General features: G+C 44.5%; 1 protein-coding gene across 3 annotated transcripts in view; it reads right to left on the bottom strand.

Moving 5' to 3' along the window:
• Positions 1-362: 362 nt before the first annotated feature.
• The window catches only part of cckbra (cholecystokinin B receptor a), a 53,729-nt gene continuing 28,052 nt past the window's right edge, over positions 363-26,039 (bottom strand). For 2 of the 3 annotated variants that reach the window (XM_037090863.1, XM_037090865.1), the window contains exons 3-6: positions 23,685-23,936; positions 14,538-14,799; positions 8,702-8,829; positions 6,485-7,062 (exon numbers count right to left, since the gene is read on the bottom strand). In XM_037090863.1, the coding sequence (XP_036946758.1) occupies positions 6,485-7,062; positions 8,702-8,829; positions 14,538-14,799; positions 23,685-23,936 (1,220 nt within the window). Of the gene's footprint in view, positions 7,063-8,701; positions 8,830-14,537; positions 14,800-23,684; positions 23,937-26,039 lie in introns of all 3 variants that reach the window. The other variant, XM_037090866.1, reaches the window with a different exon arrangement.

Below are 26,039 nucleotides of genomic sequence, written 5' to 3'. Positions count from 1 at the left end.
GCCACGTTGCCATGGCGATGACTCCGGAGCATCCAGCCTCTTCCTCATCCCGGCCCGTGAAATGTGAGATTGGACTTCCTGAGGGCTTCTCGGTCCTCCCCGAAGACTTTGAATCATACCAGAGAGCGCTCGCTCGGGGAAAGCTGGCTCGCCATTGTTTGTTGCCTTTTCATTATTCATCTATCTCTTTTTTTTGTATTCCATGTTTCACTGCTCGATATTATTCACCGCCAGCCGCTTCGAGATGCTTTGAGAAGTGTTTGGAACTTCAGCTGCGAGCGGCTCACCCGGGGGCAGATACAAAACCTAGAAAAGCGCCTCGCGTTGAGGCAATCACACACGCCGTCACACACGTCCCCAGCCTTTCTTCCCGGTGTTTTATTCTCCGTTAAATAAATGGACACTTCGGCATGAAAAACAATCATCACAGTCACATCGTACTGGCGATACAGCGAAAAAGCAAAACACCACAAACACCGATAACCTCACATTTAAACCTCTCCCGGACACGAGAGCAAAATCTTGTTTCAGCTAACAGACAATTACACGTCTTATAGTATTACAAAGTAGCACAAGCAGGCACCAGATGTGGCAAAAAAAAAAAAAAAAGTATCTCAGCAGACCTGGAGGCTGCTTTGGTAAACATTTATCTCATGTAGACGCACAAACACAGACAGCTTCACCATCAGGGAAATGTTTCCGATGCTAATAAGAGCTAAATATAAGATTTCATCACCTCGAGCCGCGGCCGCTCTTCACCCCGGCATCTTCTCACTCTGTGTACTCACCAAGCTTTTTTTTTTTCTTTTTTTCCTCCTTGAAGCTTGACATAAATATGAACACTTAAAAATTCTCTCTCTTGAAAAAAAAGGTGTTAAGAGTAGTCTTGAAAAGAGCAGGGAAAGAGGCATTCTCCCTCTTGACAAGGACATACTCTGTAAAAAAAAAAAAAAAAAAAAAAAGGAACAAAACAAAGACATGAAAAGGAACAGCAGATTCTCTGAAAACCCTGACTGCCTTTTGCAGTAACACTCAGGTACAGAACCTGGAGGCCAAAACAAAAAAACTCACTCTGTGCCTCAGGCAAACTACAGAAATCTCTCTTTTGCAGTTATTAATTATTCTATGGAAGAAGAAAAAAATCCAGCTGGAGCGAGTCCTACTGGCAGCCGCCCTCCAGGTAGGCATTTGAAATAATAAAGAAACAACCTCTACTGATTTACTTATGAGGGTTTTGCAGTTGGCTTAATATTTAACTCCCTGTAGTCAACTTTTAAGGTCCTGAGAAAAGCAGCTTTATTTGCTGCATTTCAGAGGAATATATAAACCCAAGGTGAGCACAGTGTAATCCTTCAGTTCAAGTGAAAACAGTGAAATCAAATTAGAGGAGCAAAATCATAACGAGCAGCTTAACGAGCTTTCAGAGCTAATTGATGCTTGCAGAAACTATTAAATTCTTATTATTAAATTCTAATTTAAAACATGAAAAAAAATTCTGACTTGAAAAAATTAAGATTATCAACAGAATGTAAATAAACAAGTTAGCATGCTAACAGTTAGCCCCAGCAGTCCAAGGCTCCTGTGCAGCAGTGATAGCACCAACACTCCCCGTGCTCCCCGTCCAGGCATACAGGAGTCAGCTAAACGCACCACTAGCTTCACAGCTAACCGAGCTAACTAACTACCAGCAGCTGCCATTAGCAGCAGTTAGCGGTCACTTTGGTGATATGCTGATCTCCATTTGTTGAAGTCTGAATCCAACAGGTGGCTCATTCTTACATAGTGCACCTTCAACTGAGCAGGAGCAAATAGTATGAAGGCGGCGGCCATTTTCCTCTGAGGCTACGTTCAGGGTGGGACACTTTGGTTGAGATAGCGTTGCAAGCTGAGAGTCGAATGAGCTCAGGGACTCTAAATTATTCGAGTAATTATTTCAGAGTAGACAATAGATAGGGAAAATCGGGAGGGAAATCGGACATTTAAATGCTAAACGACATGTACTACCTTCCTCACCGACTCACATCTTGGACATATTTCATAAAACCTGGAGGTGAAACACAAGTGTAATCAAACCATAATGTTAACTCGGAAGTGGTTGAATGCAAACAAGCATTTCAAATCAGTTGTTTTGGCCCAAATTTTCAATATCCATCATCTCTCTTCAGTCGCTAATCTATCAGTTTGTCTGATTCCACACATTTATATAACTTGTAAACTGGAAGCAATGAAGTATTACGAGCTTCCCACTCTCGAGTGAGATGTCAGAGGAAAATGGCCACCATGTGAATATGGTCTATGGACTGATTTATGGCGTTGACAAGTGACTCCAGTAACACATCACAAAAATGAATAGGCTTCTATTTCACTGCCATAAAAGTGACACTGATGAATGATGACACTGCGGTTTAGTTTATATCTTCTGCTGTCACTTCTTCAGTGTCCCGCGTTGACAGGAATTTGTTTCATGCATTGCGTTCGGCGCTAATGAGCCAAATGAGGTTTGCTGTTTTTTGGTTTTTTTGCCTCCTTGTGTGCCGTCTGAAGCACCTAATGGGATTCTTGTTTTGGGGAGGTAGCGATAAGAGCGAAACCGACTGTGTGTACGGTCCCATGCCTCCGTCTCATTTCAGTTTCAATTTGCATCAGGCATTATTCTGGGGAGAGGCTAAGAATTAGATTTCTCACCCCTGGGGGGAGGGGGGGCATTTTACCTTGTGTTTCAGGAGTCTTTAAAACTTCCTGTGAAACTCCAACTCTTTCAGGAGACTTTTTTCAATAACGAGCACAGTTTTGCATCGGGGGGGAGAAACCCATTCGGTAAACCTGCTGACTTCGACATGAGTAAAATGGAGGTGCAAAAATGCTAACTTGTTTCCAGGTTTTAGTACCAATTTCTGTGGCACTCTTAGCCTTAAAGGAATAACTCCATATCTGGCGAAAATATACATATATATTTTTTTTCCAGAGTAAAAATTGAAAACCTTGATACCACTCTTGTGTCTGTGCAATAAATCAGAAGCTAAAGCCAGCAGCTTAGTTAGCGTAGCTTTACTGTAAGCTGTAGGGGATACAGAAAGCCTGACAGCACAAGGATTTTGAATATTTTAACTCGCATTGATTTTACACTTTTTACACAGGATGTATAAAACATTTGGAAGCTTGGCTGTGTTGGATGAAGGCATGTTAGCTGTTGCTCGCTTGCTCCGTGTAACTTGCGGACCGTTAAACACGAGTCCAATGTTTTAAGAGGTTTGGTTCAATGATTGCAAATTTTTAAAGATCATCTCTGTGTGCCTCTCTGGTATATATAGTATTAACAATGCTTTACAATACTTAACAATGCCAAACTCCAAGCATGACCTGAAATGAGTAATTGGGCTCTAGTTACTTTAAGTGTGCTGAGAAAACTGGCTCGACTCTGACGGTATGAAAATGAGACAGTTACGGCTCTAAGACTGGTTGGTTTGTTCATTTCATATATTCATACCTGAACCTGCTGGCTTGCTGAAATTGAACAGCGAAACATTTCAAATTCAACAAAACAGTACATTCTCAATAGCAGATCGCAGCCTGTCCAGGAGGCTTTCCCTAAAACTTTAAGTGAGCCGTGTTACCTTGATGTTTCGTCTGTCTTTAATAACACACGACTGCAGACGCTGAGATTTTACACCTACGCGTTTATGGATGATGAAACAATACCAACTTTTGTTTGCAAGACGAATCGCCTTTTTTCGGTCCTCGGCTTTGGTCATTTAACACGCCGCAGTGCCATTATGTTTCAAACATAATTGGATCGACGCACATTTAATGGAGGTCCAGCGGTGCAGGGGCCGGAATAAATCTCAGCTCCTGTTCTCGGGTGCTGGCAAAACTATGGAAATCACTCAGTGTCTCCTGCCTTAATCAACAAAGCAGAAACAGTGCGGAGGCCGCCGGAACGAAGTGTTTACAAGAGCGGCTCTGTCGGGGATTTTTATGTACTAGTCGTCTTCCAACCCCTGGCACCGCCTGAAAACCTGCTCTCGGACAGTGCCTGTGCCTGCAGATCTTAGCTGTCACCCGCATGCTATTGTCATTCATGTATTCACACGCCTCTGCACTGAAATATGATAAAAAGGAGGATGGTGGGTGGGTGGGTGGCGGGGCAGCGTGGACAGGGGCTGCTCAGCAATGGGAGGACATAAAAAAAAAAAAAAGACGAACAAACTTGAAAGTGATGGGAAGTGACAGCGCTAAGCTGTCGACTGCACCGTATGTAGGACAACAGTATTACATCACGCTGCGACACAAATCCAGATACTTTTGTGCTGCAGAGGCAAAATGACAAAAATCTGGAGTCTACTTTAGATCTGAATAGGGTGTTACATTATCCACCAACATTATCATGTCCATATTTTGCATTTCCTAATAAAGTCATGCATGATTTTGATGGGAATTCCTATATTATTCATGAACATTATGTCCTCTCATCAAAAGTCTATTTATTGTTGAAGAAATTGAACAAATCTGCCTCAACGCTGTGTTTGTGATGTGTATGTATGAGTCAGTGGGCATTTAAACGTGCAATATGTAAGAACTGGCCGCCTGTTCATACTGTTGAACCGCTAACTGCTGCTAACTGTCGCTGCCATCAGCTGGTTACCTCAGTTAGTCGTTTATGTAGCGGTCCAAACTGGAGCTTGGCTGTAATGTTGCTAAATGATTAAACTTGTGATTAAAAGTTTGATTTTAAATGATTTTTCTTTCAGCCCTGTGATGAACTGCCGACTTATCGGGGGACCGTCGCCCAGTGTCGGCTGGGATCGGCTCCGGCTTTCTCCGCCAGAAATAAAATAAGCATAGCACCCCAAATATCCAAAAACTTTAGCTTTAAAGCATCAGTGTGGCTGTCAAGCATATGACACCACAATCTAAGTGCTGGTGGTAAATTCTTTTTTTAGGCTGCGCTAACATCTCTCAGCTCGAGCTTCATATCTAACATACAAATATGAGAATGGTTTCGATCTTCTCACCTAATTCAAATAAGCTTTCATCCACAATACCTCTGTGTGTGTGTGTGTGTGTGTGTGTGTGTGTGTGTTTTTTTTTTTTTTTTTAAATGTTGTTTTTGCTTAATTCACCTCAATAAAGAACCAAAGGGCTCAGATTTGGCCCATTAAGGGAGCCTTTTGTCATCAGTTTCACACGAGATCTGCACAGCAGGGGAGGGTCCCTGAGAAACACCTCGTTAGTCTTAGCCTGCAGACGGGGGGCCTTTGTACTGAGGTAATGCTCAGAGTAATTGGCAGCACTGAAGCGGAAGGCGGAGGGAGAACATAAAAATGGCACAGAGATAATTGAGCAAAAAGAAAAAAAAAAAAAAAAAAGGTGAGTTTGACTAAAGCTTCTCTGCCTCTTTTAGCCGGGGTGAACTGGAGCAGCAGGGCAGGTGCCATGAGCCTTTAATGGATGGACGGACTGTCTATCTGCTCTTCCTCTGCTGATTCTCACCCTGATGTCTGCATCAGTATTCAGCGTACATCTGCAGCAGTGGCAGCAGGAAGTTAAAGTCCCATGACCAAACCTGTTTGATCCCAGTTTGTTACGCTGCAAGAAAATTGCCTCATTCCAAACCAAGTTCTCTTATTTATGCCCGCCGAGAAGCTACAGTTCCTAAATGTTTATCTTTGAGATGTTTACATGCGCCTGCTTTATCAGGCTGAATCAGAAAGTGGTGCTGAGAAGGGTCAAAACATCCCCGAAACACCCTTGCGAATGGATTTTGGTGAAAAATCGGCTTTACACACACGAGGATGATGAAACATAGCTCAGTGAGAGCGAAACAAAAAAAGTCAGCCCATAGCAAGAGGCTCGGACTAAACAGGATTATTTCTTGGCGCACAAATATTTCAGAGAGAGAGAAGCCCTGAATGAATACAGATGAACATTAAACACAAACGGAGCTGACGTCCACACTGATTCATTACTGAGTGAAAGAGTCCTCGTTGTTCAACAGTGTGTCCGTCAAAAAAAGTTTAAAAAAAATAACCTTTGGTACGGTAAGAGCATGAAGACAGTGTTCACAGGTACACAAGATTCATATCTTCTATCGTAGTTTTCTTTTTTTCTTTTTTCACTAAATCGTCTGTCCGAGCCAGTGGACGTTGACTACCATGACGAACGAAGCCACACAGAGAGCACAGGCACTTGATGTTCTCTTCAGGATGCGACAAAGCGGATGCTGCCACTTAAACAGGAGAAGAAGAAGAAGATAGAATGTCACCATCCTGCAACCATGCACACAGAATTTGAAGGAGACCTTTAAAAAAAAAAAAAAAAAAAGGCCTCATGAACGAGGGCAGGGATGTTACTCAGCGCGTGACTCATATTAAGATGCAGAGTGAAAAACAGAAGATTGAAGAGAAAACAAAAAAACAGACGGCGCGCACACGGCGACCGCTTCCCGACAGACACTGATGCGAACGCCCGGCTCTCCTGCCGAGGCTCAGCAGGTGCCGGTGGTGCTCACGGTGGTGTAGCTGAACTTGGACATGGACGTTGCCATGGAGGTGGCCATCGAGGTGGCGGTGATGCCGTCTTCTCCCGCCTCCCTCCTCTTTCCCCAGCGGCAGTGGCGACAGAGCCGGTTGCGGCAGCAGCAGGCGAAGGTGGACAGCAGGGCCTTGCGGAAGCGCGTGTTCATGAAGCAGTAAATGATGGGGTTGACGCAGGCCGAGGTGTAGGACAGCAGGTGGATGAAGGAGATGGGCGCTCCGGTGAGGGCTCTGGAGGCCGACCTCAGGTCAAAGGCCTTCCAGGTGTTGGCCGAGTACAGCGGCATCCAGCAGATGAAGAAGAGCGCCACGATCACCATCAGCATGCGGATGACTCGCCTCTTGGCCTGCAGCTTGGCCTCGGAGGTGTTGCTGCGCGGGCGCTCCGTCTTGGCCTGGGCGGCGCCGGACGAGGCAGAGAGCGTGGGGAGCTCCACAGCCGAGGCGGGTTTTTTAGACACCTGGATGTAGCAACCGTCGTCGTCATCGTTGGACCCTGTGAGAGCCCGTCCGACGCCGTTCTTCTGGCCTGTGGAGGGTCAGAGAGTTTATCTTTGGTGACATCAACATGATTTTAATGCCAAGTGTTAAAGGACAAGTGCACAGTTTCAACTCTTAAACTCTTTTTCTAATTGCAGAATGAGATGGCATCTTTCAGCCAGGCGGAAGGGGGGTGATTTCCAAGATACGAGTACTCTTCTCCTGGATGGAAGTGTTGCAAAACCGATCACGATGACCTCGTTAGAATAACAGGGGAGTGGCTCCGCAGGCACGGCTAGTAAAGGCCAAGGCTGTTCACTGCTGCTCAGCACATTTGAAATGACATAAAAGATGAGAGATGATGTGTCATCACATGTTCCGAGCTTAGGGCACGACCAAAACACACGGGGAAAGGCCCACGTGTACGCTGCCATGACCCATCGCGTCACTCTCTTAGCTGGATCAGACTGAGTCGAGTACAAGATGAAGAAGAATTCAGCCAAGCTAAAGCCAGTCTCCACCAGTCCTCTGCCAATTTTGCTCGCATTTTGACTTTCAGTTGGAGACCGCAAAGTTAAAAGACACGGTGCTTTAATTCGTCTCCGATGTGAGTCCCTCTCTGAGCAGGAGGCAGCTCAAGAGGGCTCTACCATAGTGATTGATTCCAGTGGGGGCCTGGGGAAGGAATCAAGCTTTGTACGCACAAATTGGCCGACCTGAAGATAACAGGACAAAGTACATGTGACACCTACAAAGCTGAGGGACTTCTATTTTACTTTGAGTCCATTTCAGTAATTCTATACATCTTATCTTATCAGCTGCCGAGCTGTAGCAGAAAGGATGTCACGCAAAGAGAGAATTTCAGAGGATATCCACTTGATTAGTTTCACTGACTTTGAAGCCTCGCGTTAACTTCAGATAAACTTATGGAACACATTTCAGCACAGAGCGAGGACTTTGGATTTCGTCCCCCGTTGCCTCCGTTGAGAGCACGTCATGATGGGATCTTTAACATCCGGTCTGAACGGGAGGAATGACTCACATCTGATGACTGGAAGTTCATTATTTCACCGCGCCACAAAGACCTTGGGCTGCACTGTATGTTTATAGGGTAACAGTCGCTACAGAAGGCTAGTTCAGATTTTCTCGACCTTGATGAATCACGCACGGGACCGGGCGCCATGGTAACTGATGCACACGGATGCAACAGTGGCCGATGATTGAGCTGAAAGCACCACATTCCTGCGTTCAGCTAACCGATATTTCCTCTTTTATGGGAACTATAAGGCCCATGGAGATGCTTCACACAGGCGTCTACAGGAGAACTGAGGACGTGTATTTTGGAATGTAACAGGTGGAGAACCTGCAGGTAGCAGCTAAATATGTCATTCTCTGCTTGAGGCAAAACAATCTCCCTTTGCGGTTGTGTTGCATTACTTGTTCGCCTGAGAAACAGTGATTTGTATATGAGAAAGTGCAGAACATTACAGGTAAATACATGCAAGCAAACTGGAATTGAATTGTGTCATTGTTGGCAGCGGATAAATCCTGCTATTGTAATTCACAATGGCTTTAAACAGGCGTACAAACCGTGATGTTTTCATCCGCAGCGTGTGTTAAATCAATGTGAACAAAAAGCCTCTTTTTTTTTCCGATAAAGCTTGGATTGTGTTTATGACGGATCTCACCGGCGCTCTCTCTGTTCTGGTCCAGCTCAAACTGAATGCCTCGGTACAGCTCTCGGGAGATCAGACCGTAGGCTATAATCATCACCACTCCCGGGATGAAGAACAGAGTGAACAGCAGCAGCACATACCTGGAAAGACAGCCAGAGTGGAGAGAAAAAGAGAGAAACAGAGGCGTGAAAAAACAATATGCAGGGAGGAGAGGGAGAAAGCTGCTGCTGAATCTGAATTTAATCAGCCCCTTCAAACCAAACCAAACACGTCTGATGTTTGTGCTTCTGGCTGCAAAACTACATCATCTTTCTTCCCTCGTGCACCTTGATGCACATGTTGGAAGCCCCCCCCCCTGCAGATGGTCGACCCCTCCTGGCCGACCCCCTTAGCCCCCTTGGCGTGTGGCAAAACGAGGCACTGCGGCATCCCTGGACAGTTCTGCAGTGTCTCCCTGCAGGCTGTCATGCACCTCAGCACCCTGCCGTTTCACCCTCCTCCGTGTGTTCTGGACTGCGTTTATTCACCAGACGGAGCATTCTGCTGATGCAACATTTGCATACATCCACAAAGTTTTGCTTATTTCGCCGTTCGCCAAAGCTTGTGCCTGCATATATTGTACGGAATTGTATTGAATTCCCCTCCCTCGTTATACAGAGTTATGCCGCACAGTGTTCCGCGGTCTTTAGTATTCCTGTCTTCCGTCTTGTTTACTGCACTTTCTTGTGCTGCCAAAGCTGCAGCAAGGGCATTTCTGGTTAGATAAGGTTAGGCATCCATATGGTTCCTCAGAGGGACCAACCACGCCATGTTTACCGTATGCAACCTTCATTTAAAAGGTGCAAGAGCGTGAAGTTTGGCCACCTGTTGCTCAGAAACATATACGAGGCAGCACATCACCAGCTAACTGCTGCTCACTGTACTCATTTCAGTAGCTATCTTTGGCTATAGCTGCTGGCTCCCACTGGCTTTATCGCTTCATCTCAATACATACACACCTTTAGGGCAACATCTTGGGTAAAAAGGTGACTGAGGCATTTTATTAGTAAAACAGTAGTTGCTAAAGGAACGAAATGGAAAAATGCAAAAGGCCCACTTGGCTTGTCTGTTCTGGGCTACTGTAAAAACTTGTCAGTGCAACATGCTGTTATGAAAACATTTTTTTTTTCAATAAATCCCCTTAAATCTTCCACGCTGGAGCTTTAGATCTTAGATCTAAAGTTCCATGTTTCATTTAGCGAAGACAGACGTGCTCTAAAGAGGTAAAAGAAATCCTAACCTTGAGAAAATGCTAAAATTAAATGAAAGGCATGTTTAAACAAAAAAATCGGAACGTGACGTGCCGCTCACATCGTCCTGACACAAGGACACATTAGATCTCCATAGTTTGCAGAGTGAGCCAGTCGGACCAGTCGGAGCAGTAACCTGCTGTCAGTTTAACAACTAGAAGTCACGATATGCTTGAGGAAGGCGGCAACACGACCTTATACTGCTTGTTGATGCATCGACAGATTACACAGTCACGCGGCACATACTGACACATGGTTGCGACCGGACCTCACGAGGGAACCATTTTTCAGAGTGCATTTTAGAAAATTACATTCGGCCAAGAGAACATGGATAAATACGCCGTAATGTGACACCAGCGACACGGGCTGTGTACTCGGCTGCTTTTCTGATCACAAATGTTCCATTTTTCTCGTACAGAGAGAGTAACGATCGCGGCTCTCTGCCTGGATGGATGACACATCCAAGAGAAAAATAATGAAAATAAATAAAAGGGAAAAGTAGTGAACTGAGTAAAGGGGTGAGAAAACTGAACAAAGTGTTGATGAAGGAGGGAATTTCTGAGTAGTGTACAAAAGTCTTCTGTCAGCTCCTCGCCGCTCTGCATATATTCCTTCTGAGACCTGCAGAGCGCTGTTCGAGCACGCTGTATAGTGCGAATGAGTTGTGTGGAAGCCACTTGGGATTATAACAAGCTGAGACTCTGAAGTGATAAAGGGAGGAGGGAAGGCGCGGTTATTCCAAAAGAGCCGACATAAAAGAGTTACCGGCGAATGAATAAGATAAAGGAAACTGTACAGATGTCACTTTGATGCTAATAAGTCTTCGCCATCTGCAGCCACGTCTCCTCCTTTTGATTCGCTGTAATCAGAGAAGCGCTTGTCTTTGCGGCGCACATCCGTCAGCACATGAAAGCTCCGGCGGAGAGGAAGAGGCCGGGGGTTTCATGCACCCTCTGATATTCTAATGTCTTCCCGGCCGACACTGTGAACTGTGCGCAGCCCCCCTCTTACACCTCTCATTTAAAAAAATAAAGAAGGAGGTCCGTCTGTCCGAGCCTCTCATCAGCTGGCTGTTTGATACTGCTGGAAATCTGTCGGACAAAAGCAGTCAGGAAGTGCAGGGAGACACCTTGTTTTGTCTCGGGGGGTGGGGGGATGCCCAGATGGATGGAGGATGGCGGCAGAGGGCCACGTGAGGAAAAACAAGATAAATATTCATGTTCTGCGGCCTGTTTGGAAAGCAGCCCTGTCACCTGCAAGCTACAACCAGGGGAGGTGAGTGTGATCACATGAGCGTGCTGCACATTTCTGCACTACAAACACCGCTTCAAGTGAACCGAGCGTGTGATGAGGAGACGAGGAAATTCACACTGCACTGCATTGTACACCTGTTGCTGAGAGACTGTAGAGACTGTAGATTCTTGATTAAGTTCAAATCTGCTTTTTTTTCCCCTTTTCTTCTCACAGTAAAGCCCAATTCTGCCCAAAAATGATGAAAACTTAACCACAATTTAAGAGAAAAGCACATGTCGGGTCATAATAGAGCTAAAAAGTCAGCATTATGAGATAAATCTTGACTTTTTATCTCAAACTTTCAACTTTGTGTGCCATACCTACTGCCCTTCACTCAGTCTTCACACAGCTGGAGAATAATAAGAACAGCTGTGTCTGGATCCTGTTTGTTGACCTCAGCTCAGCACTCAACACAATCTAATCCACGGAGCTGATCGGGAGACTTAGCCCTCCTGGCCTGAGAACAACACCCTGCAGATCGGCACCTCTCCATTAATGCTCAACACCTTGAGCCCCCAAGGACGATGTGCTCAGCCCGCTCCTGTTCACACTGTTCACCCACGACTGCACTCCCAGACATCAGGGGGAACTCTACTGTGAACTATGTGGACAACACCACCACCATCACCATCGTCCGCATTAGGAACAACAACGAGAGTTCATGGGATGGAACTAACATCACTGAGAACCAATCTTGGTGGTCACACATCACCACCCTGGCTTAAAAAGCGTGGAGAAGGTTCAACTTTTTGGTCGACTTTTACAGAGGAGTGATAGAAAGCATCCCTGCTGGAAACATCACAGGACGAAGAGGCTCGGCAGCGGGTGATTAAAACCGCCGCGAACATAACCGCTACCTGCCGTACCACCTACCAGACTACAGAGCAGCATCACTCCTCAATTCATCTCACACTGGCACTGTTTGTTTTAATGTGAACTGGCACTGCAAATTTGGTTCGGTCCCCAATCCTAATCACAGGAAACAGTCTATAACTATCTGCACTGGAGTCAAAAATCCTGCCTGTGTGGAACAAAAGCCTGAAAATTTTCGACTCGTACAGGAATAACTAGGTTTGTAATTTCTGGAAAGTGTTACCCGCGCTTATTTAAATGTCTGTTGTATCCAGCAGGGTTGATTTGCCTCAGTGAACGAGACCATTCATCCGACCATTCAGCGCACCCTGTGAAAGAATAATCACGACAATTATGAAATGTCTTTGACTCGGTTGAATTGGTTCATTTACCACTTTTTGGCTCTTACGCGTCTCCTCATCATTTCCGACTGTCATTCCGGTCCGAGAATGGACGCTTCAGTAACTCCGTGCGGTGTTTCATTAGGCGCAAAATAAAAGGTGCCATTTCCATACAGTGAGATGTAGATGAAAAGGTGCGACCTCCTGATTTTTAAGTTTCAAACCTGAACCGTGGTGCAATTCAAAAGACAGTCGTGATGGACTAAAGCAAAGAGTGAGTTTTAAAGCCTCGCACTCTGTGACACATCTGGACTTTTGACATCCGAGCCCTGACTTTCTTCCTCCTCCACCTCGCCGAGCAGACTAATTAGCCGGCCTCCCACTGTTTCGTCTCTCCCGGAGAAGCTTTACGCTTTGATAGGCAGTCGGAGGAAAAAAGAGAATCCTTCACACCGACCACAAAAGGCTGCCGAGTGGAGACGTGTACGAGGCTGCGCCATGTTCAGCCTCCTCTTCATTTTAATTGCGCCCCATCCCGCAGGACCCAAAGTTGTTTATGAACAGATACGTGAGGGGTACGTCCCGAGATGCTCAAATGTTTCTGGTCTTTAAGTGCGCGTCCATCTACTTGGGGTGCGTTTTAACAACAAAGCAGCTTTTATTGGTCCTCTGGGGGCTTGTGGATGGATGGATGGATGACTTTTTGACTGCAGCAGCCGTCCTTTCTCTCGCTTTATCCTTCCATCCTTTTTCGGCATACAGACAGGAGCAGGGAAACAATTATGTTAATCAGAAACGATGGCAAAATGGACCCTGCAGCATCAATACTGAGTGCAGACACATTATACACGTATCCTTGCCGAGCGATGTTGTCTGTCCCGGGCCATTATTTTTGGTACGACCCCTGCCACGCCAGAAAACTTTCCCATTTCATACTGTCTCTAATTGTGCCTCAACGGGAGCAGCCTGGTCACCTTTATACTCCTAAAGTACAGTCTGCCATTTATGATTCCATTCATTTTTCAGATACCACCTCCGTGACAACCTTCACAGTCTCCACCCAGGGGATTCGAGGCTGACATGACAAGAATTTTTCGAATCCCTCTCTCCGTCATTAGCTGCACTCTTTCTCCCTCAATATCTCGTATTTCTTTCTAGGCAGGTGGAGAGGAAATACAACAAAGGTTCAGCCGTACCAGCGTGAAATTTCACATTAAAAAAATAAATCTAATTGAAGTAAATCTGAAGACTTTGACGTTTGAGATCCAGTTTACAGCTACGCAGGCGAATGAAGCCATTAGCACTGAATGAATTAAGTTCCACGTCTGTTATAGATATTTTACCGATTGAAAAACATGGATTAACCAGCGCAGTTGGAAACAAAGTGTAACACAAAGGCTGCTTCAATGTACTGCTCAGAGAAAAGTGGGGGGGCTCAGAGGAAAAGAAGAAAGAAAGAAGAAATGACCAAATCAGCATGCAAGCTGACAGATCAATCTGTGATCAATCAGCAGAAATTAAGAATGTGCATTAAACTATAACAGTGAAAATAAATGAGAATATTTTCACACAGAGATGCTTCAGCTCACTATCTGACTCCTATCTATTCTTCTGTTTCCTCACTTATTCCCGCCGAGGTTACGGAGGCACGTCTACCAATTTGCTGTCATGGGTGTGAAACGAACCAACAAATCATGCTGGCAAGACAGATGGTTATTTCCTCTCTATCATTAAAATCAGATCAGAGAAAGGTCTGATGAACAGATTAAAGGAGCACTACGTATTTCCGGGTGTGAAATTTTTATCAGAAGAAAAAGATCTTCCTTGGCTGACATTTTCTACGCCTTAAGAAACTAATAAAAACTCTCTTTGTTTTCATGACTGTACAAACAAACTACTTTGTTTGTATGTGGCGGACCCTGCCACCTTTCTAGCATCATAGCTGTGGAGAAGACAAATGTTTCTGAGTTTGTGTTATTACCTCATTAATATTCTAGATCAACTTTATTAGTGCTCCGATTATGAAAACGTAATAGTGGAACATGCACATTCCTGACCGGATCCAGAACTTACCAGGTCTGCTCGGCTGGCGGGCTGGGCCAGTCCAGGCGACACATGTGACCGACAGTGATGTTGTTCTTGGGGAAAGACCTGAGGACACTGAACACCGGGTAGGGCACCATGATGAGCAGCGAAACCATCCAGGTGGCGGCGATGACGCGGTAGGCGTGGGATCGGGTCTGCCACGAGCGGGACTTCAGCGGGTTGCAGATGGCGCTGTATCTCTCGATGGCGATGGCCACGAGGCTGAAGGTGGAGATGCTGACAGAGATCCCTGCAGGAGAGAAAAGACAGCAAATCAGTCCATCCACACCTGTCCCAGGCAGGATATATTACCGAATGATCAGAAAGATTGTCATGAAATTTGGTGTTAATATTCATGGTCCCAAATGGATGATAACAAATGTTTCTGCCAATCACCTCGAATGCCATCAGTGAGCAACTTTCTACTCGTGCAGAAGAAATGTGATGGACAGGTCTACTCTAAATGTACTGACATTTATGCTCCCCAGAGGATGAACCATTTCCATTTTAGTTTTCACTGAACTTACTCCAGTGTTTTTGATGGAGAAGGTTTTCAGTGCCCCTGACTATTGATGGAAATATATAAATCATGAGCTGCTAAATACTCCATTATTCACACCACTGAGTCACTAACTTTTATGAGGCTTTTCTTTCTATCATTGTTCAAGAATACGGTCCTTTAATTTGAGGGTATGACTCACTGATTTGACATTCAGACCTCCTTACGCCCCTGCTTACAGTAAGATCTGCTCTGCTTCTGCTCAAGCTTACACTCGGATTCAGATGTGTTGTTCTTCAAATGTCTGCCCTCAGGTTTCTGCTCTCTGCTCTTGGGTTTTTTGTACATTAACCCTGTCAAAATTCTCCAACCCTCAGAATGCCAGGTCCAAAAGTATGGGCGCTGGAATTTACCATACTAACTGTCCTCTTAACTGTCAAAGAGTTGCGCTCTGATATTGAAAAAAACAAGCTCTTGATAAAACAGAAAAGGAAATATGTACTTTGCCTTCTGTCAGGTGCTGGGCAGCTAGTGTACAGAGGGTTTTTCAAAGTATCTCCCTCTGAAACAGCTACCTGTTGAGCCTGAAAACTGAGCTGTGTGCCGTAAAACCAAAATAATTGGCTGAGAGACATTAAAATGCTCTGTAGCTCTGATCTGATAGGAGAAGCTCAGATGGGAAATAATTCTCTGGAGTTGTGTCACTACATGTAACATCTTCACATTCAACTAGTCAAGTGATCCATTGTTAAAGTGCCATATTGCAGGAAGCAGGAAAGCACACAATTCATTTAACCAAACAGTGCCTTTAAACGAGTCATCGCGACTGCTTATGGTTGTGATGTCTCAACTATACGGTCGCCGCCTTCAGCCAAACCCCTGGCACGACCATAGTTGCAAGAGACAGGCACTAAAACTGGGCGTTCAGACAGAGGATGAAGAGAAGTGCAGCAGAAAAAGACAGTATGAAGTAAAATAATGTGGTTTTGGACACTAAAGCATGTAAACATCTTATGGTAGATGCCCAAAATAAAAGTACGGACCTAAAGATGAGCTTTATATGGGACTTTTATTGTGAAAATATTTACTGTATTTGCAAGCAAAGTAACAAAATATGAAACCCTCATGTTTGTCATTCATTTCCCAGTGCTTCATGAGGAAAAACATGACTTCATCCAGCCATTGATTTGCAAGGTAGCTAATGAGCTGATGAATCAGTCTGATCAAACTCCATTAACGATATATACAGTAACACTAATGGACATGTTTGCTTTAAAGTCCTATTTTTAATCAGCGCTGGTACCTCTGTTATTATCCAAGGACACGAGGGGTTTAACACAAGTTGAATTTCTATCCAAAGCCAGGTTGTATTTGCATGTATGAATATGCATGATTTTCAGAGCAGGAGCATTTTCAGTTAGAGAAAAGCTTGTGTTCCAAGCGTGAGCTGGGGTGAGACAAATAGTATTAATAAACCCATACCTGCATATCACAAGCACCCCCAAAGGAATAAATCCACCACACTGATCCACTGTCGCTACAAGGAGCAACAACCTCCATCCACCGACTCGCTGTCACATATTAATCCCCATGCATTGTTCCTTCATGACAGAAGAACATACCCTGTCTAAACCATAGCTTTGCATTATCATTCAAGGGAGGAAGTCATTATGCATTCTCCGGTGAGCTTGCTGCAATTCAATCTACAGGAGACACGCTAGCCATTTAAGAGGTGGATGGCTCTTTACCTCGGCTGAAAGCAATTGATCCTCTCTGGGACCAGCCTTTGGAAATACCACTGATAAAATCTTTGTTCTTCTGTAATAAGCTTTATTTGGTGTGTATTGTCGAGTGCAACATTCAAAAAAACCTTGATGTGTAGATTGCAACCGCGAGAAAATCAAGATCTGTGTAGCTATTCCCCGTGGGATTTGATTTGTCAGTCTGATAAAAGCAAGAGAACGGCTCTATCTTGCCCCCTTTTGCGAACAGAACAAAGGAGCTGACTTGTCGGGAGACTCGAGAACAAAGAGAACATTATAGTCAGAGAAAGAAAGTTTGAATGTTTTTTTTATCCTCTGTGAGCAGTCAGTCAGACTGTGCTGTGCATTATTAAATGCATTTTCAGCTCTTGGCGAGGAGGGTAATTTTTTTTTTTTTTTTTTTTTTTTGATTGCTGCTTCTCTGACATCAAACCAGACAGGATACTACATCAAAACAAGCCAGTGTGCCACTGATGCACTCAGGTGGAAGACAGATAGTTGGATGTTGTAGCTCCTGGTTTCTAGGTTCATTGATGAAGCCGTCAACCTGGGCTTACTGGCTGAGCACGGGGGGGTTTCAAACAATAAGGCACGCCTCCCATCGGGGAGGAGGGGGGTGACATCTCTTTCATTTCATGCCTAAGATACAGCATGAGATGAAAGAGACATGTACCTGTCAGGAAAACAACAACAGGAAGGTAGTTACTGTACTCATTTTTTTTTCTTTTGGCCTACTTTTCAGTGTCATCATCAAATGTGCATCAAAAGACATCTTGTCAGAGTCATAACTCAGTCTGCACACACAGACGTGGTACTGTGTTTCACACTTTGTCACTTACCCATCCAAAATTAACATCATCAATCCTCGAAGAAAACCAATCGTGGAGCGACAGATGGTCCTTTTAATTCCAGAGCTCACTCATTTTTTTACTTCTCATCAGTATCAAAGTAATTGTTATAATACAAAGTTCAGCTGGGAAACCTTGGGTCTTGGCATCGTCATGTGGATGCTGCTAACACCCAAGCACCCTCAAAGAACAAGTACACCCCTTCAGGGCAACGGTACCCCGCTATGGTAGTGACCATCGTACCCAGGAGGATAATGTGCCCTGACACACTACATAAACTGCTCACGAATGGCCCAAGGCACGTGACAAAGAGCTCTAAGCCTTGACCTGGCCTCAGAAATACCCATCACCACCCCCTGCCGACAACGCCCTCGTGCCAGACAACTCAAGACACCCTCAGAAGTCCTGTGTCCATTCCACGACGAGTCAGAGCCAAGTCGGACTCATGGTCGGGCCTGCGTGGATACCAACAGTGTCAGACAAACAGCTCAAAGCATTAAACAGGTCTCAAAAAGTACACAAGACACCGTCACAGGCCTCCATGATTACCTACAGTGTCAAAACACTGAACAGAGACAGAGCTAGTGTTGTAATTTCTGTTTTTGTCAAACAACCCTTCACTGTCGCAGCCGGATCCTGATTGACTGTTGACCACCATACACTTGTGGCCTGGAATAAGGAGGTGGGTGGCGCAGCAACACATGCACTGGCACTGTTAAGAGTACAGACAATAAGTCTCTCACTCCCACACATTTCTTTCAAGTGCTAAGCGCAGACACAGAGAAAGACCAAATCACACACGGGGGGGTTCTCTTCTGTTGACGCTTGAAGGCGGTCATGCCCAGCCACAGCGCTGGCTTGCACTGAGAATGAGAGGTAGGAATTTAGGTCTTTTTCTCTGTTCTCTCCAGCATGGCAAGGACCAAGAATAAGGGAAAACATAAAGTGCAGAGTAGGAGAACAATAAAAGAAGCATTATTTATATAGCACCTTTGAAAAGTGCCTTACAAAGTAAACAGACACGCAGAGGGATTAAAAGATAGACGGCGAGAGCGGTTAAAACAACTTTCCAAAAGAAACACTGTCCAAAGCCTTTGTGTAGAGCTTACCTTGAAAAAAAATGTGCTTTCTCTCAGAGAGTGAGATAAGAACATCTACTCATATTCTTATGCTTGTACGGTAATTATGGAGCTACAGCCACAAAGACAGTTAGCTTACTATGAAGACCAGAAGCAGGGGGGGAAACAGCCAGTCTGGCTCTGACTAAAGGGAACAAAATCTGCCTGCCAGCGCCTCTAAACGACACCAATCACCACACCAAATAATCAAAATCTAATTAACATATACAAATGTCAAAGTACTCCTTTCAGAACTCATTTAACAACTGACTTCCGAAGCCTGAATTGAAAGAGCGCGGCGTGTTTTAGAAACAGCGCGGAAGGAATTGCGCAATCATCTTCACCATCAGCCAGCATAAAAACTGCATGAGCAGTCAGGCTGTGTTGCCCTCAAGACGGGACAAACCACTATAAGGAAGTTTCAGCTCATTATATCTGACTTAACATATTCATGTGCAATTTCTCACTGCGTGGAAGCGTGACGAGGAGAGGCCGATCCTGCAGAGCCCCATTAGAGGGTGTAGCCTGTGTGAAATAGAGCCACAGCTTTAAACCCTACACTTATAAAGACTGATTGCTGGGTGCACGTCCAGGTGATATATAGCGCTGATGCTCCGGTGAGTTAAATTGATGACACGGTTGTATTTTCCAGACGTGCTTCTTGTCTGAGGGATCCGATTTTTGTCCAGAGGCACTGGGCGAAAAATTCATCAAACCCTTCAACACTTCAGTCCAGCTCCGCTTGACCATCTGTTTTATTACTGTCAGGGGGAAGCAAATACTGATTTCCAATCAGCTCTGCTGCTGGACCCATTTGTTAGGACTGGGAAGAAGAGAAACAATACGAGAATTCTTGGCGAGGTGCAAAACACTCTAAAAGACACTGCAGCAACCGCATAGACCATACTCTCCCATGCAGTAATACTGTATGTGATTCAAGGAGCAGATTTTTCAATGCATTTTGATTCTGACTGTTTCAAAACCCATTTTCTACAGTATCCACACACCAGCACCAGCCGCGTTCTGTCACTCTTTGTTCTCTCACGCACATCAGTTTTTCTGGCCAGCGGCCCGCCGGACCTGCAGCAAGCACTCGCAGCATCAATCAAATCAGAACCAGAGAGTATATTTCTTTGAGAGCAGAGCGAAGAAGAGGGGTTTTCTTGATTGAAAAGCTGTTTTTGCTCCGCAGGTTGAAGGGCTATTCCGCTGCTGATCTCATTGGTTTAAGTAAGGCCCTGTACCTATTATGTACCGCAGTGGATACGCAGGTGGATGGAAGGCATGCAGACGACAGGACTCGAGGTTTGCATCCTACTTTTTGTGATTACGTTTAGGAAGTTTCAGTTTATTCAGTCATGACAACAAATAGAGTTTATTTAGTTTGTTTCTGCATAAAAAAATTTAAATCTACATATTGCACCTTTAATTGCAGTCACTACCAGTGGATAATGTATTGCAAAAATCACCATTTTATGCTGGAAACCAAAAAAAAAAAAAAAAACAATTTGCCGTTGGAAAATAGTTGTGTATGAATGTAGTTTCCAGAAGGCAGGGCTGTGCTGCTGTTGCTACATTTTCCCGGCTTGTGTAAGAGAGAAAAAATTAGAGTGGACATCCTTCATCATACGCACATCTCATGTGTCTCAGTTATTGCCTCGCAGTTCATTTTCAGACTGCCGCGCATGTAGATGCTTCACTCCCTGACACTCAGAACTGAGCGGCTAATGTTCGAGGAGAGGTGATTCCAGACAAGGTGCTGCCAAGCTAATTGCCGGCCGACTAATCAGCTAAATGCCCACACTTTTCCCTCTGAGCCGTATCTTCTCTTCTCAGGCTGCAAGAGAAAAAAAAATTAAGAAGCTCTAATCCTTTTTTCTTGTTCATTAAAAACCCGAGTTGGGAGAACGCTCACAACACAGACGGCTTGATAACTGGCTTTTGGGCGAATCGGGGAAGTTGGGAGTCCCTCAGCGCACCGCAACCTGGGAGAGGAGATTTACATTCCCCCCATTCTCTCTGTGTTCAGCTGAATGTTGCCCTAAAGGAGCTGAAAAAGGCGTTCAAACTTTACAAAAGGAATAAATATGTTACAGGTGCCCTCGCAGGACATTCTGGGAGAGTCGCTCTAGGCTTCGAAAACACAAATTCTAATCCATTATGCAAACTGCACCTCGGGGGGAGCTGACAGGCTGAGATGGTAATTACATCATATGACCGGCAACAACAACATAAACAGGGATGCATAAGCAAGATTTAAGACTGCTCACACACACACACACACACACAGATTGTTAATACATAGATCTCATAACTGCCGGCGAAACGGTACAGTAGCGATGATTCAAATGATTATCAAGCCATGGATGGATGGATGCGCGGATGAACGGCTGAACCGAAGGACAGATGGCGTATTATATTCCTAATGAGCGCGTGCTAACAGATGAGCTGGCAAAGAGTGGATGAGTTTGCCGAGCGGGTCCGCCGCGCGATCGATGGGTCAAGATGGTTGCGGTGATCATTTTGCATTGATTGGCTTTGGCTGACAGAGGAGGTTCGCTCACGAGAGGCTCCGATGTGACACTCGGAGGGGGTTGGATCGAGGTTTGTCGATGAACGATTAAATTACATTTTGCTTCAGATCATTCAGTTTGGCCATTTCCACGTCAGGAAGTCAAAATGAATTTGTGCTCCCTCGCTGAGCCGGCACCAGTTGTCTTCTTAATCACTGTACTTATCTTTGGAGCGATGGTCCAGGTACAGATGGGTGACATTTAGAAGTCATATGCTCACTACACACAATTCTGTTGATTCACATGTACTACACTTAAACAGTCAAAGTTATTCAATTCCACAGTGGACTCACAACGTTTGAAGGGCAAAAATGTCACACCATCGCTGACTTAATGTAGCTTTAAGAACAAAAAGTCTTCCATTTTACTGACCTATCTCAATTTCTTAATGTAAGCCAACATGATAACTCTCCTGATCTCAGTTTCTTGGTGGCTGGCTGCACTCTCATTGTCATCAGTCTCTAGTTCGTCTGGACAAGGTTGTTTGCTAATGAAATAGGCAATGAATCAACTTGCTCAACTCCCAGGCAATGTGCTAAATCCTTAAGAGCATTTGATGAGGAAACAATCCATTACATCAAGCTGGTAGCGTGCCAAAGTCACCTTAATATAGACGTGGTCAACGGCAAAATAAATCCACCAAGGTGATTCCAGTGAATGTTTTATGGTCAGACAAAAAGGGGACACGTATCTGAGAAACTTAGGTGGGCAGGAAGACACACCAAAAAGCAAGTTTTATTAGTAAAGGCATGGTCACACCAGCAAATTAAAACGATGAACGGTGGCACAATCAATCAATTCTAATTCCCATTAATGCAATAATAGCATTAAAAGAGGCTAAACATAAGATTTTTTTTTGTCTAAAACATTCACAAATAAGTTAAGTTAGTAAGTAATGAGTAAAATAATCAACAGAAGGGGAAGAAATAATGATTTTGGTTATGTTATGTTATTTTGTTAATTCAAACCTACACTAATGAAATCCATTGTATTCATCGTGTTGGGAAGTAACATCTATCACATTTGCTGTGGAGTAAATCCTCTTCATTATTCACAGTCAGCATGTCTGGGGTTAAGTGATTCATCATTCATTATCACTTAAACCGCGCAGCAGCCTCCACCTTGACTAAACTGACTCAACATAAGACAAAACAGTCACTCAAAGTTTGAAGTCAAAGTTGCAGGCAGCTGCTGCTCCTTATCACAGCTCAGGGAGCGCAGTAATTGAAAAGGCGATCCGGCGACCCCGTTCTCACAGAGGCTGCATCGCATTTCTGAGACAATAATAGGATTGTGGACCTCACTGTTCAATAGCTTTCCTCAACCATTCCAGGCTCAAAGTCGAGCGAAGAACGCTGAAGTATACTGCAGCAGATCTGGATTTCTCTCTGTGCCTCGGTGTGACTCAGGGCCTCACGTGACACCTCGACTCTGGCCTGACGGGAGCCAGCTCATCGCTAAGTCACACTCCCGGAGACGTGTGACTGTTCGAGCACTTTCACCAAGATAGTTACCTTCTGACAGGCGAGATGAAGGCCGGAGAAAAGCCTCTCAGAGCAGACAGGCTCTTTGTAGATATGGAGCAATTTTCGGGCAGGAATCTCGCTTACTTTTATTCTTACTTCTTAAACTGGAGCACATTTTCTGAGCGGCTGTCAGCTCCGACAAAGGGCCACATTACTGTCGATTTCAGAAGAATGTGTCTTTTTTCACGCGGCATCAATTTGCATTTCAATTCAGACGTTAAATGAGGAAGAAATAACTGCTTGCAAGAGAGTCTTTTGGTATTTTTCTCCCAGATTCAACATTCAAATCAGGTCAAACTTATTTAACCACAGTACTGACTTGTGACTGTTTCCTATTGTTTACTGAACTTCTAGGCAGTACTGAGCACAACTTAACCAAATCCAGTTATGCCCCGACAGCGCCACACCCACCGCAGACGTCATTTAAAAGATGATTTTTGGCACAAAGGTATGACTCATTAACTTAGCTTAGCACAACAGGAAACAGGGGCAAGCAGTTGGCCTTGGTTTGTCCGCTGGTATCAAAATTCAAAATGGCTGACATCCTCTATAGGTGTAAGTCAAGACATTTTTGTAGGCCTGTGTGTGATTTACATATATGTGCACTGAATTTCATACGAGGGGGTGAAAGTCGTCCCGGGCTGCATTCAAGGGAGCGTTGGCGAGCCATTTTGCTACACCCATGGCTGAACCACGGGCCCCTCCTCACAACATCCCTTATTAAAAAAACAAAACAAAAACCAAACACAGGAAATGGAACAGTTTGTAAAATGTGGCCCTGGCTTGAAATGAAACGGTTCATCCTCACCCATGAAGTAGGAGACGGTCTTGCACATGGCGCCGCCGAAGATGAAGTCCTCCAGGATGTTGGGGATGAGGGTGAAGGGCATGCAGAAGACGGCCATCATGAGGTCGCTGACCGCCAGCGACAGCAGGAAGGAGTTGGTGACGGTCCGCATGCGCTTGTTCAGGATCAGCACCACGATGATCAGCAGGTTGCCGAAGACGCTGAGCAGGAAGATGAGCGAGTAGAGCAGGATGCGCAGCGACAGGGACATCTCTAGCAGAGAGAGCGAGAAAGAGGGAGGGAGAGGGAGGAAACAATTTGTAAGATCTGTTTCTGCAAAGTTCTGCCGATCAATTAAAGGAAGGAAACACATTTGCGAAAGTGAATTACTTTGAATTAATGGGACACACTGAGTGAATATCTGTCTTCCTAAACAGAAAATATTAACTTCTCTCATCAGAACCGCTCAGTGTGCTCATGTGGGTGCTTCTTCTTGCGGTCGTGAGGAACAACCAAACGTTTCATGTCACTGGGAACGGCAATAAACAAAGAAGAAGAAGCGGAGGCACAAATAAAAGTGGCAGGAGAGGAAGATGTACCGCAGTAAATGAACTGGCTGGCTGGCTGGCAGGAGACTTCCAGCAGATTTACAAAAACTACTTTGAAATGTGAAACCACGCAATCATTCGAGCAGCCTACGCACTGAATAACTCAAGAAATAACAAAATAAGAGGGGAAAAAAAACATTGATATGTGAAGAGAACGGACTGTAACAGCTCGTTCACCTGGGAAATAAGACTCCAGGCACATTAACGACACCAAGTGTGTTACAAGGCAGAATAACTTCTCTTAATCAACCTTTGGAATTGCGCTAGTGTCGATATGTTCCCGCTCGCCCCGCAAGCAAAAAGATAATTGAAGAAAAATATATTGACAGAAAAAAAAAAGAAGAAGAAGAAGACGAACACAGACCGGCTCCTATTATTTGCACCATTAACATCTTCCATCAGTCAGTGTCTGTGTTGTCATGCAGGTTTGCCCTCTTGAAATGAATGAAACACAAATCATAGATACATAAAACAACTTCACAGAGAAATAGAATGATCACAGAGAGACACAAAACTACCACAGAGACATAAAAATGAAGTAAAACAACCATAATGAGATGCAAAATCACAAGAAAAACTATATAAAACAATGTCAGAGAGTCACAAAACGACCACAGAGAGATGAAAAACAACTACAAAGAGAAGAAAAATGACTCGAAATAGACACGATATAATGTTATCTAAGAAGTAAAACAACACAATCAGATGCGAAATGATAATTAAAGACACAAATTGACTACAATCCAGTCTTGTCCTCTCACTCTTAATGGGGGGGGACTTTTAAACGTTGTGTTCAGGGTCCATTGTCTCAATATCTGTCAATGCTGGAGGACTATCTGTGGAATTATAAATAGCAGCTATATAACAGACTAATAATAATAATAGACTATTTACAAAAGATGAATGAAAACTAAGAATGAAACAGTCTTCTGAAATGAGCGTGCTTCCTATGTTTCCCCCTCTCGCAGCGCTGCCACACAGCTGAGCATCAGGGAGAGCCGGGCGGTCCAGCCGGAGGGTTTCTGGGATGCTCTCTTCACTCACACCGGCCTGTCACAGCGAGTCCGTCTCAGAGAGGGGGCCCATCTGACAGGACCAGGTCGGGGCAGGCCATGTGCTGCGCTGACTGAGTCCTCTGATTAAAGACGGAGACATGGGGACAAGTCCAAAGGTCGGCGGGCTCGGCCATCACCTTGAAGGCACGCACATACTCCTCATGAGGAAGAGGAACCAGGACACAAACAGGGCTGCATGTTCAGGCAGGTAGTGTTTATATGTGGGCTCTGAAGTGGGCTTTTTGGGCCACGGTGAGTCAATGTCATTTAATTTTCATAATTTAATTCTGCCCTCCCACACAGACGGATGACTAAATCTCAACACCTTCGAAATAAAAAGCACAGCTGAAATGATAATAATTAAAGTACATGCCTGTACATGCTCCTCTCTGTTTTCATTGGTACAAAACAGTGTTAGAATATAGTGACCCAAAAATCATATTAAAATCCATATTCTGATATAACCATGTCATCTAGAATGGGAGTGTATAGCAACATATTGTAATCTAATTAGCTTTAGAGGTGCTGTTATTAGCCTTACTGGCTTAGTGGAGAGTAGTCCATCAGATTGGATTTACAAACTCGTTGTCTTGTTTTAAAAAAAAATAAGACAAAAAATATCTTTGCTATCTTCTATCATTATTATTATTTTACTGGCTGTCTGCTAACTTATCCAGCATCCTCTGCCTGTTGCTAACTGGTTTGTAACGCAT

The sequence above is a fragment of the Acanthopagrus latus genome, chromosome 24, assembly GCF_904848185.1.
Source record: "Acanthopagrus latus isolate v.2019 chromosome 24, fAcaLat1.1, whole genome shotgun sequence".
In the NCBI taxonomy this organism is placed as follows: Eukaryota; Metazoa; Chordata; class Actinopteri; order Spariformes; family Sparidae; genus Acanthopagrus; species Acanthopagrus latus.
The sequence above is the reverse complement of the archived record's forward strand: the minus strand, read 5'-3'. Positions and strand labels throughout refer to the sequence as shown.